Genomic DNA, 14,013 nt, shown 5'->3' with positions numbered 1-14,013 from the left:
AGCCGTATTCCAGTCGGGTTTTCAGGATTTCCCCAATGAATATGCATGAGATCTATTTCCATGCACTGCTTTCAATGCATATTCATTGGGGGAAATCCTGAAAACCCGACTGGAATACGGCTCTTGAGGACTGGAGTTCCCTACCCATGATCTAGAGAGTGGGCTCAATTAGCTCTGGGTGGAAATTCTTGTTTAAACTAATCTTTGGGGACAGGATCTGTCTAAAGTACCTCCTTGAGGGCCGCAATCCAGTCGGGTTTTCAGGATTTCCCCAATGAATATGCATTGAAAGCAGTGCATGCACATAGATCTCATGCATATTCATTGGGGAAATCCTGAAAACCCGACTGGATTCTGGCCCTCAAGGAGCGACTTTGAGACCCCTGGTAAACTGTCATTTCCAGCAGAGGGACTCAAACTGGAGGCTGGAAATTAGAACTTTTTGGTTATGATTCCAACTCAGGTAACCCAACCTGGCAAGGGAAAGGCTGCACCCCTAGGCTACTTTCCAGGGAGAACCCACACACGATTCATTCCTACCTGATCAGCCAAAGAATAGTCATAAACAGTAGCTGGAGGGATCAATGCGTTAAAAGTCGCTCCATTTCCTCTTTGTCTGCCCCCTTCAACCCATTTAAAATCCCAAGTGCTCGAGGCTTGGGCGGTTAAGGCAGAGCTTACGGGGAATGGGACCGAGGCAAAAACTTGCCTCCGTGCGATTCCCAGCGACCCGAGGCCGTGACGTCACAGCGTCGCAGGCGGCGTCGCTTTCCCCGGGGCGCGAGGCTGCATTAGCGCGCGCCGGAGAACGCCGCATAGGCAAAGCGAGGCAGGCAGCCCCCCCCAGCTCGCCTCGGCCCTCCACGCCGCTCTTCCGGGTTGGCGTGGGCTTTGCTCTTTTCTCATTGGCTGATGACTGGTTCCCAAGATTTCAAGGTGTGTGGAGGAGGAGGAGAAAGAACTCCAGCGGGATCGGCGTCCTGAAATAGAAAAGGGGTGCGGTGCGAGGACCGGGCTGTCACTTGGAGGAAGGATCGATTCTGGACGGACGCAGGAGCCCCGGCCACGGTGCATTTCCTGGCCCCTTCCCTCCACAGCCGAGCCATGGCTTTAACTGGGGCTCTAGGTAAGGATGGAGAGCCAGGATCCTCATGGACTTCTATTGGGTCGGCCTTTTGACATCTAAGCCCTGCAACTTACTTGGTCTTTTGCAATGTGCATTTTGGAGGGGGGGGGGGGAGGGGAGAGGCTGGGGCTCGGGAGCAGTGTCGCAGAGGCTGGGCTCCCAGGGATGCGTCTCGGGATGCTGGAGGGGGGGGGGGGGAGGAAAGGGGCGACTTGCACTGGGACTGGAGTAGTTGCATGAATGCAATGCAGCCTTCCAGCTGGAAAGCCATGACCGGGCTAAAAAAAAAAAAAAAGCTTTCAAGCAGCCCCGGTCCGGCCTTTTACCTTTGGGGAGAGCCCTCAGCGTTTCTGTTGCCTCTGAAAAAGCATCGGGGTGGTACTGAACGCTGCTGCTCTTTCTCCCTCATTCATAATGAATCGAGCAACAATTTCTCCATGAAAGTGCAATAAAAAAGCACCGTTGCTAGTAGACGAGGAGCTTGCCTTGGCTATCTGGACAAAAATGTGTTGAATCACTGGACGATTTGTGCAAAGAGATGCTTGGAAAGTGGTTCGCCCAGTGTGCGGCTGCGGCTGTAGTGTGGCACCTTCGCCGCTGGGCGGCGCAGCGCGGACACACTGCAGACTCGCTGCAGATGGACGGTCTGAGCCTCCGACGGGGCTGTCATATTTGGTCTCCTCATACGACACCGAAACTCCCATTGCACGCATAATCCAGTTAAGAAAAGTGCTCCTCTGTAATAATTAGGGATCCAATTGATGGTCGATCGTTTTGCAACAGATTTTATAATGACATTTTCTGAGCAATAGGTGACATCGTTAGATACCGAATCCCCTGCAAACTAGCAGCTCAGTTCCAGCAGCCTTGTTTTAGCTCTTACCTATATTATCTGAAAATAGCTTGTATTATCTTTCCATCTATTTCTGATGCTTTTCTAAAGATAGCCCTGTTGGGTACAAAGTGTGTATCTGACTTGAACAGTTTGGGGGGAAGGGGGTAACACGCGGACTTCACGGCCCTGGCGGATCTAAAACCGCACGTCCTTAAAAATCTGGGGTCCGTGCCACTCGTAGATAGTTTCTGGCTCTGACAGACCTCGATGACAATTTAGCGCCGACGGATCCATGTCAGCATAGGGAGGGAAAAGTATTAGGATCCGTTGGCGCTAAAATGTCATTGAGGTCTGTCGGAGCTGCGGACCTCAGATTTTTTAATTTACCGGGGCTGCGGGAAACCGGTTTAAAGGATTCGCTTTAGAGCCGCTCCAGCACTAGTCTCTGGCTCTGACAGACCTCGACGGCATTTTAGCGCTGACGGATCCTAATACTTTTCCCTCCCTATGCCGGGACGGATCCGTCAGCGCTAAATTGTCATCGAGGTCTGTCAGAGCCAGAAACTATAAGTGGCGCGGACCTCGGATTTTTAAGGATGTACGGTTTTAGATCCGCGAGGTCCGTCAGGTCCCCCTTCCCCAGTTTTACCCCTTCCCCAGTTTAGGGAATAAATCAAAGATCCAGCTGCTCCTGGGACAGATATCACATACTAATCTAATCCTTAGGTTTGTATACCGCATCATCTCCACGTTCGTAGAGCTCGACGCGGTTTACAGTAGGAGAAATAGGAAGGAACTACAACAGAGGGTTAGAGGTAGAAGTGTGAAGAAAATTTAGAGGACTTGGGATGCCAAGATAGAAGAGTTTCCTGTAGCCGTCCTTAGTATTACTTTAGAGAATCAAAGTTTTATACCGCCTTGGGTGTATCTAAATAAAAACATTTGCTAGGGCTCCTTTAACAGAGGCAGTACAGGTTTCTGTTGCGGGCTGGTGAACTAAAGGCTCCGATGCTCTTAGGAGTTCGGTGAGGCCCTCTTTTACGCGCGCTAAATCGACACGTGCGCTAACCGCTAGCGCATCCGTAGGATAACATGCACGCGTTGGCATTTAGCGTGTGCTTAGCACGCGCCGATATTTAGCGCGTGCTAAAAAAACGTAGCGCACCTTTGTAAAAGAGTGTCGGAGCATTTGCCTTGCTGGCCCACGGTGAAACCTTCTGCTGCAGCTTTGTAAAAGCCTGCGTTAGTCTGCACATAAACTATTTATTAAAAAAAACCCCAAAAAATAAATAACTGTATTAGCATTAGAATTAAATCCCATCATGCCTACTTGGCGGCAGCAGTGGTGGCCTGGTTTCTGCCAGAGGAAGATGGACGGTGTCTTCGGTGGTTGCAGCTACGATGGACTTTGGTGTCCCCAGTTCCCTTAGTTGGCTTGCTGTCGATGAAGGTGGAGAATGTGGTTCCTTGCGGTACCCAGGATGCTTCTGTTCTTAGCAGAGGGTTTGGATCTGGTATGGCCAATAGCCGATCTTGTCTCCATTTGGCATAAGGATACAAGGTGCTGTGGTTAGCTGGGCTGACTGGCAAGGCAAAGGTTTTTGGCATGCTACTCAGTTTCTGAATGGGGGCGAGTTTAAGGCTTTTGAGGAACTGAGGCAGCAGTTTGGTTTAGGAGTGTCCCAATTTTGCTGTTAGTTACAGTTTCGGCATTGTTTGAAAGATTGTAGGTTATTAGGGTTTGTTCAGAAGGGGGGGATAGACTGGTTTGCGAGATTTCTGTGAGGGGGTTAATTGGGTAGAATTTTAAAAAAGCCTCAACTGTGTACTGAAAGTTTAAGTACCGTATTTGCCGGCGTATAAGACGACTTTTCAGTACCTTAAAATCCTCCCCAAAGTCGGGGGTCGTCTTATACGCCGGGTACTGTTTACATGCCCTTACTTTACATGCCCTAACATCTCCTTCCTTACCTCCTTACGGTGCTTACGGTACTAGTAAACCTGCCGGGACATCAGCGGGGCCATGGCGGGACATCAGTGTGACAAGGGTGCCAGCCCCTTCATCCTGCGCAGCGGGAAGCAGCGGCGCTCTGGCCCCACCCCTTTTCTCTTGACTACGTCTCTCGCACATGCGGCCGTGTGTGGAGTCTAGCCCTTCAGGAAGTTGCGGGGGCGAACAGGAGGCTTTTGAAGGCTTTTAAAGGGAAACTGTCATGCCAGCAAACTTGCTAGGGACTTGCCCGGCACTTGCTCTCTCCCTCTATGTGTTATCTTCCTTCTATCATTGACAGTTTCAGTTTGGTTAACAGTTTAGAAAACAAATAGCATGGCAGCTCCCATGGGTTTATTGTTCTATTCAGCTTTAGTGAAAATTGTTGAAATAAATTCTGATGTTCTTTTAAGTTTTATTTGTTGTGCAGAAGGTGTGCGGAAGAAGGGGTAGTCTTATATGGCGAGTATATAACAAACTCTATATTTTAACTGTAAAAGTTGGGGGGTCGTCTTATACGCCGGCAAATACGGTAGTCCTTTTACTAAGGTGCACATGCTAAACCACCTTGTTTAAGAAATTTATAACCTAACCAGACTTCTCCCCTAAAATCGGAGCCTCCTCCCATCCCAAGGAGTCCGTCTACCCTCTTCTGCCAAAATTTCTATCTTTAATTGTTACCAGTTTTTCCCACTGGTGCCCGTCCTTGGTTCAAATGTACCAAGTTAACAACTTACTTCTCATCAACATCTTATGTTATCTTTTTCACCTTCGCAGTCTTGCACCTTTGTAACTCAAAGCGCAATCTCCTTTCTCTTCTCCTACTTATGCTCTGAATATCGTCGACTGTATAATGCTACTCATTGTGAAACCGTGTAATACACAGACCCTGTAACTCTCCTGTTACTATCACTAGATGTTCAATGCTATACTCTGTAATTCGCTGTCTGTACAGTTTCTCTTCATTGTAAACCGCCTAGAAGTTGCAAGATTGTGGCGGTATATAAGAATAAAGTTATTATTATTATTAAATGCTAACACGCGGGAACTTTCTTTGTGTTCGGGAGGTGACACTTCTGAGCCTGCGTTGCAGTTGCCGTATGATAAGCACAGAGCATTCTATATCTATGAGGCATGAAAACCTGAAGCGGCTTCAGCTCCGGAGGATGCCTTTATGGTGAAACGAAAGATTGCGTTGAGCTGGCTGAATATCATTTGGTTATCAATGATGGACTTGAAGTGACATGGTTTTATCGACACGGGAGTTAAGTCCAAGCAGTATGGGATTTTCAACGATATTTTCAAAGACTGGACTCTGAAGGATTGAACACTGAAGGACTGAGGGTCCAGGTTTTCTAAGTAGCAAGATGTTGTATAACAGTAGCCTCAAACTCAAACCCTTTGCAGGGCCACATTTTGGATTTGTCGGTACTTGAAGGGCCTCAGAAAAAGAAATGGCAGTTTTGCATGAGGTAAAACTCTTTATTGTTTATAAATCTTTCCTTTTGGCTAAGTCTTAATAATATTGTAATTTATAGCTAAAGAGACATATGATCAAGAAAGTGTTTTATTTTACTTTTGTTATTATGATAAACCTACCAAGAGCCTCAAAATAAGACCTGGCGGGCCGCATGTGGCCCCCGGGCCGCAACTTTGAGACCACTGTTGTATATTGAATTGTTGGATGTTTTATGGATTGTATGAGTGGGGAATAAGCATATTTATAAAATATAAAAATATATTTATGGTAATAGGGGGAATATTTAATAAATTGACTTTATAAATTAATTAAATATATGAGTTAAGCTTCTTCTGGGTGTTTTTTGTAAGAGGTATAGCTTTGGAGTAGTGGAAGCTTTATATGTTGAGTGTCCTATTTGCAGTAGAAAAACTCGTGCTCTGTTCAATTTCCCTTCTGTAAAAGGTTGTAAAAGCAGGAAATTCCTAAATCACTCTGTAGCATCTCAGGCAGCTTCTCATGTGATCATTGTTGCTCACAGCTGTTTCTTACAGACATTTTAGAAAACAGCTAAAAATCTATCTTTTCTCCAAATACCTGACTAGCTGACTCATTCGAATATACGATTATGTTTAATGCTCATAATCTTTTGTAAACCGCGTAGAACTTTTTGGTAACGCGGTCTATAAGTATAATGTTATATTCATAGGATAAAATGGTTGCGTTGGCATGTGTTAGCATTTAGCGTGCGTTAAAACATCTATTGCGCCTTAGTAAAAGGACCCCCTAAGTTTAAGGGAGTTAATCAATGTGTGGCTTTGAAGTACATTTGGGAGCATGATTTGGGGGGAAGAGTGGGGGAGGGTGACTGGGTGATTTTTTGGACAAGGGTTTGGAGGCTTACCCTCTCGGCTTCAATGACACAGTCTCTCTTTTATGTGGCTCATCGGGCCCTATGGACACCCTATAAAGTGTCACGGTTGTCAACGGGTGGGGGAGGGTGTACAAGTTTCCATGTTTATTTAAAATACACAATATACAAAAAAATAATCAACACAACACAACACAATACAAAACATAAATAAAAAATAGAAAAAAAATATACAAAAAAAATAACATCAATAATAAAGAGTTTTAGCTATTTTTAAATTTCATGTTCCACTAACTTACAGACTGGTTGTTTATTTATTTATTCAATTTTCTATACCGTTCAGAACGGATTACATGAGTTTATTCAGGCACTCGAGCATCTTTCCCAGTCTGTCCCAGCAGACTCACAATCTATCTAATGTACCTGGGGCAATGGGGGGATTAAGTGACTTGCCCAGGGTCATAAGGAGCAGTGTGGGTTTGAACCCCAAACCCCAGGGTGCAGCTTTAACCACTGCGCCACACTCTCCCTTGCCTTGGCTGCAGTGTTAAATAAAGCGGAGGCTAAGTTATTTGATGTATTAATGGGTTTAGCGATTTCAGCAAATTTTAACTTGCTGGAAGAATAGTTCTGAACTTTCAGATTGTTATGGAGGAATACTGTTTTTTGGGGGCAGATAATCAAAATAACCCCTCTCCTCCTCCCTCTACCCTTCTAAAAATTTTTTTACATAAAAGTGGGGATGGTAGTGGGCAGTGGGGTGTTTTGGGTTTTTTTTGTTTTTGTTTTTTTTTTTACACCTATATACCCATGTCTGGGCATCAGGATTAAATATCCGGGTACCTGTATCTGGGTTAATTTAATTTAACATATTAATTTCTATTCTGCCTTACCTTTCAGTTCAAGGCAGACCGATAATGTAAGATGGTGATTCTCAAACATGTCCTGGGGGAACCTCAGCCAGTTAAGTTTTCAGGATATCCACAATGAGTATTCGTTAAATTGAACAGCACCTTAAGCGACCTGAACGCACTAACATACCACTCATTCAGAAAAATACTAAAAACAAGTCTATCTGATCCCTCAACTCTGCTGATCACCTAACTTGTCCTACACGTTCCTACCTCCTTCCCCTTACCGCCCCGTCACCCATTCCACTCCTTCCCAAATCTAACTGATGCACTGGCACCTCCCTGTCCTACAGCTCCTCTTGTTGTACACCGTCTTGAACTGAAAAGGTATGACGGGATATAAATAAAGCTATTATTATTATTAATAAATTCATTTGCATTTTTTTTGCCTCCTTGGTATGGAAATATCTAATGCGTACTCAGTACAGATATCCTGGAAACCTGAGTGGCTGGAGTTCCCCAGGACAGGTTTGGAAATCGCTGCCTTTAATTATTGGTAATGCCATAGTGACCTGTAAAGACCAGTAAGATGACTAGAGTTGTACTTGCCTGTCGGGACCTTCCCTGGGCCCAAAGAGCATAACACGCTTTAGGGAAAGTGATTGGGACTTGTATACCACCTTTTCGTAATTTTTACAACCACACTCAAAGCAGTTTTTAGCTGTAGCGCGCACCAGCTGAAAAACTACCACCTGCTTAAAAGGAGGCAGTAACGGCTAGGACCTTTGTAAAAGAAGCCCAAAGTCTTTATTCAGCTGCATGGCGACCGCATACCTGGAGTCAGTATTCAGAGAGAGTTAATCAATTAAGAGAGGCTTTTATCCGATTAATTGATACGAACCCGGCTTCAAGGGAATATTAAGTGGCATTTAGCTGGGCAGGGCCGCTAAATATCCCTCTAACCCAGGGGTGTCAAAGTCCCTCCTCGAGGGCCGGAATCCAGTCGGGTTTTCTGGATTTCCCCAATGAATATGCATTGAAAGCAGTGCATGCAAATAGATCTCATGCAGATTCATTGGGGAAATCCTGAAAACCCGACTGGATTCTGGCCCTCGAGGACCGACTTTGACACCTGTGCTCTAACCACTAAAGATGAAACGGGCTATTGTGTGGGCAGCCCGGGGGAGGAGTCGTATAACAAGGGACTGTCTGTCCTACCTGCGTTGCTGATCCACAGAGCCTTAAGAGACACGGCCAAATGGAAATGCATCCTTTTCTTTTTTCTTTTTTTAAATTATTTTATTTATAAAATTTTACAATATTTCCAAGCATATACATCTTGTACAGTAAAGTGAGATCAAACAACATATTAAACTAAAATGCCAAAATTAATATTTACTACAAGGAAATACTAATCTAGCTGATCTCACACTAGTCCTCAATATTATTGGATCCACTATTAAGAGCAGAACATATATAATTCAAATTAATTAAGTAAGAAAAATCCTTGTCTGACTAAAGTGCAGGGAGCTAATTTCCCATGGACGTTGTTATTCCTTTTTCAAGACGTTTCATTGAGAGAAAACTAATCAATTGAGATGGCTCTGTAAAGGAAATGCATCCTTTTCATGTCTCCGACACGGCCGTTCTTTGAATTGATCTATCTTAAAAACATTTTTCTTCGTAGGCGACATGCCGAGACAGTTTCCAAGGACTAATATCTCTCAAGTGGACGAGAAGGTGCGGCTTCTCGCAGAGAAAGTGTACGCCAAAGTTCTTCGAGAAGAAGACAGCAAAGATGCCTTCTCGCTCTTTAGTGTGCCCGAGGACTGTCCCATTGGCCAGAAGGAGGCTAAGGAAAGAGAACTGGAGAAAGAGATGGCCGAGCAGAAGTCGGCAGAGACGGCTAAAAGGTTTGTTCACTGCAACGTGAGCTTTTTGCCTGGCAGATCACATGACGGGCCTGAGTCTATAAAGGTGGGGAGAGTGTGGCGCAGTGGTTAAAGCTACAGCCTCAGCAGCCTGAGGTTGTGGGTTCAAACCCACGCTGCTCCTTGTGGCCCTGGGCAAGTCACTTAATTCCCCCATTGCCCCAGGTACAGTAGATAGATTGTGAGCCCACCGGGACAGACAGGGAAAAATGCTTGAGTACCTGAATAAATTAATGTAAACCATTCTCCCAAGGGGAGCTCAGAATGATATAGAAAACTTAAATAATAAATATAAACTGCTTTGAATGTAAACCACAAAAAGGCAGTACAAATCTCTCCCTCCCCCTTATCTTTTTTTGATATACCACCTTTCCTTCATAGATATCAAAGCGACTTTGAATAATAAGCAGGTACTCTAAGTATTCCCCCTATCTAGCCCAGTGGGCTTACTGTCTATGGCAGTGGTTCCCAACCCTGTCCTGGAGGACCACCAGGCCAGTCGGGTTTTCAGGATAGCCCTAATGAATATGCATGGAGCAGATTTGCATGCCAGGCACCTCCATTATATGCCGATCTCTCTCATGCATATTCATTAGGGCTAGCCTGAAAACCCGACTGGCCTGGTGGTCCTCCAGGACGGGGTTGGGAACCACTGGTCTGTGGCAATGGAGGGTTAAGTGACTTGTCCAGGGTCACAAAGAGCAGTGCCGGGATTGAACCCGCAACCTCGCATGTGGTTTATGGACTAGCCGCACTTAATGCGCATCAGAAGTACAAGTACTGGCTTTTAGGCGTGTGCTAGATTCGATTCTATAAAGTGTGTACCCCTTTAAACGGCCACTGGGGTTGCCGAAGCCTGCCAGCCAAAGAAATGCAGTTACTGAACTGCTCCCCTCCTCCTCCTCCTTGTGCTGCTTCTTTAATAGCAACAACTTTATTTTTATATATACCGCAATACCACTAACAGTTCAGAGCAGTTTACAGAAGGAGAGACTGTATACAGACAGCGATTATACAAAAAAGCTTTCAAACTTACATTAGCATGTTAAGATTAATCGAGTTTATCTGGAAGTGCTTTTAAAATCCATCAAAAGACAAAAAAAGAACCAACAAAAAATGCAGAAAAAATGCAAAGCTGAAAACAACACCAAAACTGCAGTAGAACACCCAAGGCGCAATAATTTATTAAAAAGTCATAAAAACATGTATACAATTTTTAGAAAATCCAAAAACTGGTCCTAATATTCTTGTGGACCGGACCCGACACGGTCCCTGTTTCGAAAAACACTTTTTCCTCAGGGATCCCGGATGGCGGTGCGTAGAATATTAAAAAAAACTGATTGGAAAAAAACAAAATCGAACAAAACAGGCGTAAAATTCTCCAGGAGTCGGAGAGATTTGTCAATGCAGAAGTCGGAAGTGTGCCTCCAGCTGCTGACAGCAGGACTTCTCGTGCATGCTCAGTTCATGCAAGAATTGAGAATGCTTTTGGGGAGGGAGGGTGGAGGTACCGGAGTCGGCGGTTGGATGCATACTGCCAACGAAAGTCCATGGTGTCTCGTTGTTGGGGGGCCCCCACCATAAATACCATTGAATGGAGTTGGAGAATGTTCTAACTTGGCAGGATGCTTAGATGTTGAACAGGGTGAACCACGCTGAAACGGAAAACGTATAGAATGATAAAAGGTATCAAAGGTTCTTATGCACCTATGTAAGGCAGTGTTTGAGTCTGGTGGGGCTAGGACCCACCATGAAGATAAGGCAATTCGACTTCAGGGAGGAAGGTCAGTTGTGTAGTAAGAGGGGGGGTAGGGCAGTCCACTCCGAGGGTGCGATGGCAACCCCTCCTCCTCTCTGCCCGCCCATGCGCTAAACAGGATCACCATCCTGTTTAAGCTGATGCTCTAGAATCAATAATTGCACAAGAGATTCCTTGATAGAAAATTATCCTGTTCTTGAAGTACCTAGGTAATGAATCTGGAGAATCGCTTCCATCACAATCTCTCCCTTAAATCTGATCCCTTAAACTGTTAGCCACTAATCTCTAACTATGTATGTTCCACTCAATTTGTAGCATCTTTTTAATCATTGTAAACCGCATAGAACTTCACGGTCCTGCGGTATATAAACTGTTATTATTATTATTATCATTCCAAGCAGACAAATGGAATAAATGTTTAACCAACTTTATTCTTTCAAATGCACTTTCTTATCAAACTTTTAGGAAGTCGATCAAAACCTATTTCTTTGATAAATCTCTCTGACTCCTGGAGAGTTTTACGCCTGTTTCGTTAAATTTTGTTTTTTTCCAGTCTGTTTTTTTTTTTATATTCTACGTACCACCATCCGGGACCCCTGAGGAAAAAGTGTTTTTCGAAACAGGGACCGTGTCGAGTCCGGTCCACAAGAATATTAGGACCAGTATTTGGATTTTCTAAAGATTGTATACATGTTTTTATGACTTTTTAATACATTCCTCTGCCTTGTGTGTTCTACTGCAGTTTTGGTTGTTTTCTGCTTTGCATTTTTTGTTGGTTCTTTTTTGTCTTTTGATGTATTTTTTTAAAAACACTTCCAGATAAACTCGATTAATCTTCACATGCTAATGTAAGTTTGAAAGTTTTTTTTGTATAATCGCTGTCTGTATAAAGTCTCTCCTTCTGTAAACCGCTCTGAACGGTTTGTGGCATTGAGGTATATAAAAATAAAGTTGTTGCTATTATATATTTCCAATCAAATGTGTTTATTAGAAGTCATTTAATGACAGAATAATCTTAAATTTGCAGTGTAAATGTAGTGAAGTAATTTCGTATACTTCAAAAGGTTTGCCGTGTATGGCTCGAGTACCTCTTGAGGTGACGATTCAACAGCGTGCAGGGCTCCCTTATCTTTCCCCAGTACCGCATTGGCCCCCCTCTCTGACGTCACTTCTGGGATCTGTGTCTAGGAAGTGGCGTTAAAGGGTGAGCTGGAGAAGCTAAAAAGGGAAGGGGGACAGGGGAGAGGGTGGGGGAGGTGCACAGCTACTGGCTACAGGTGCTATGACCTTGGGCAAAAGATCCCTACTGAGGCCCCGTAATCTGTAGTGTTGAAAAGCATAGTGTAGGCAGAATACGCGCAAAATCTGTAAAAACAACAAAATCAAGCGGGCGATGGCTTCTGCTAGAGCACTGAGCTGAAATAATTAATCTGTCTTAGGCAATGTCCTCATTAACTGAGAATGTTGTCTGGCTACACCTGGATTAAGAAGCATCGTCTTCACCATGGTTTGCTTTCTTGGGCTCTTGATCAGAGGAAGGGGTGGCAGAGTGAACAGAACATCAGCCTGAGTGACTTTTTTTTTTTTTTTTTTGGTCTGTGTGTCCGAGTGTGTGGGACAGAATCTGGTGTTCGATTCAGGGAACTGAGGCCCCTTTTACAAAGCCGCGGAACTGATTTCCTCCCCCCTCCCCCCTTCCCAAGGCAAATGCACCGAAGCCTATTCAATTCCTAAGGGCTGCATCGCGTTTGCCGCACTGGTGCTCGCTACCTCAGCTTTATAAAAGAGGCTCGGAGAGCTATTGTTTTTGTTTTTGTTTTTTTTTCTTCCATGCTCTCTTTTATATTATGGAATTCCTTTCTGTTCTCTTTTTGACAAGACTTTCCTATCAAGGTTTAACCCTTTCGGGACCATAAGGATCGTAGGCCAATTTTTGTGGTTTTGACGACATTTTTATGGTAAAAAGGGCTTGCAGATGCCAAAAAATTGATTTTTTTTTTGTGAAATATCATTATTTTTATTTAAAAAAATCACACTTCTGGCTTATGGACAGTGTGGCAAGTGAATCTTCTCGTCAATCTGGCAACGACGCTAATGAATGAATGTCGGAACCAGTTTGTTTACATAAAGGCAGTATCATATGGAATCCGTACATATCAAATTTAGAACTGTAGACTATCCCAATCAAAATTTATAGGATTTTAAAGTTATGGGACAAATATGTCCCTTGGTCCTGAAAGGGTTAAGAAAGCACTTAAGACTTGTATTTTTCATCGGGCGTTTGCGGAGGACTGGGATTGCATTTAAAGAATGACACGGGGAAAAAAAACCTGTCCCCCGCCACTGCCCCGCGCTACGCGGAGAAACTAACGCCAGCTCAATGGAGGCGCACGGCAGTTTAGCATCGCGCACATCATGATCCCTGCGGAGTGAGAATGTTAAATTGGCATCATACTATGCTTCTGGATCTGCTAACGAGGTTTCTTCATTGTCAATGAATTTCGTATGTGTTTTCCATCCAAAAAGAGTCCAAAGACTCCAGACCCCAGACTGTAGTGTCTGTTCTACTGGTGCCCACCTACCTCGCCCATTTCACCAATGCCAGTGAGAGGAGACAGTGGGCTGAGCAGGTTGGGTTGTTTGGGGGGTTTTTTTGCCTCTTCATAATTGTATCAGTCGTATGGCGCTGGCAGGAGTGATTCAGTCATTACAGCATTTTGACTGAGCTTGAGAAAATGTGGAGCATGACTGCAAGATTCCTTGCTGCTGTTTACGCTGTATGATGTTGAACTAAGCATTTTATCTTCCTGGATTTCTGTGAACCAGTAGCAAACAAGGAATTTATCAGATCCTAGTCAATACTTAAAAAAAAAAAAAATAAATCCAAAGCAATCATTGGTGGTATTTGCTCTAATATAGGGGATATGGGTTTCAGTAATAACTGTGCTGGAAAGGTGGTTAATGGACTTCGTAGCACTTAATGAAGAGGGCCTCTGGGATGCTCTAAAACAGTGTTCTTCAACCACTGGTCCATGGGCCAGTTCCGGAACGCAGAGAGAGGGGAGACATGATCGAGACGTTCAAATATGTCACGGGCCGTATCGAAGTGGAAGAGGATCTCTTTTTCCTTAAAGGACCCACGGCAACAAGAGGCCATCCGTTGAAAATCAGGGGTGGGAAATTTCATGGCG

The 14,013-nt window shown here is 44.3% G+C and overlaps 1 protein-coding gene across 1 annotated transcript in view; it reads left to right on the top strand.

Moving 5' to 3' along the window:
* Positions 1–705: 705 nt before the first annotated feature.
* Positions 706–14,013, top strand: part of AMPD3 (adenosine monophosphate deaminase 3) — an 88,189-nt gene continuing 74,881 nt past the window's right edge. Inside the window, exons 1-2 of the mRNA XM_033928383.1 lie at positions 706–1,126; positions 8,820–9,045. Of these exons, the coding sequence (XP_033784274.1) occupies positions 1,105–1,126; positions 8,820–9,045 (248 nt within the window). The 5' untranslated portion in view covers positions 706–1,104. The remainder of the gene's footprint in view (positions 1,127–8,819; positions 9,046–14,013) is intronic.

Source organism: Geotrypetes seraphini, chromosome 19, assembly GCF_902459505.1.
Source record: "Geotrypetes seraphini chromosome 19, aGeoSer1.1, whole genome shotgun sequence".
Classification (NCBI taxonomy): domain Eukaryota; kingdom Metazoa; phylum Chordata; class Amphibia; order Gymnophiona; family Dermophiidae; genus Geotrypetes; species Geotrypetes seraphini.
This window is presented reverse-complemented; position numbering and strand designations above follow the sequence as displayed.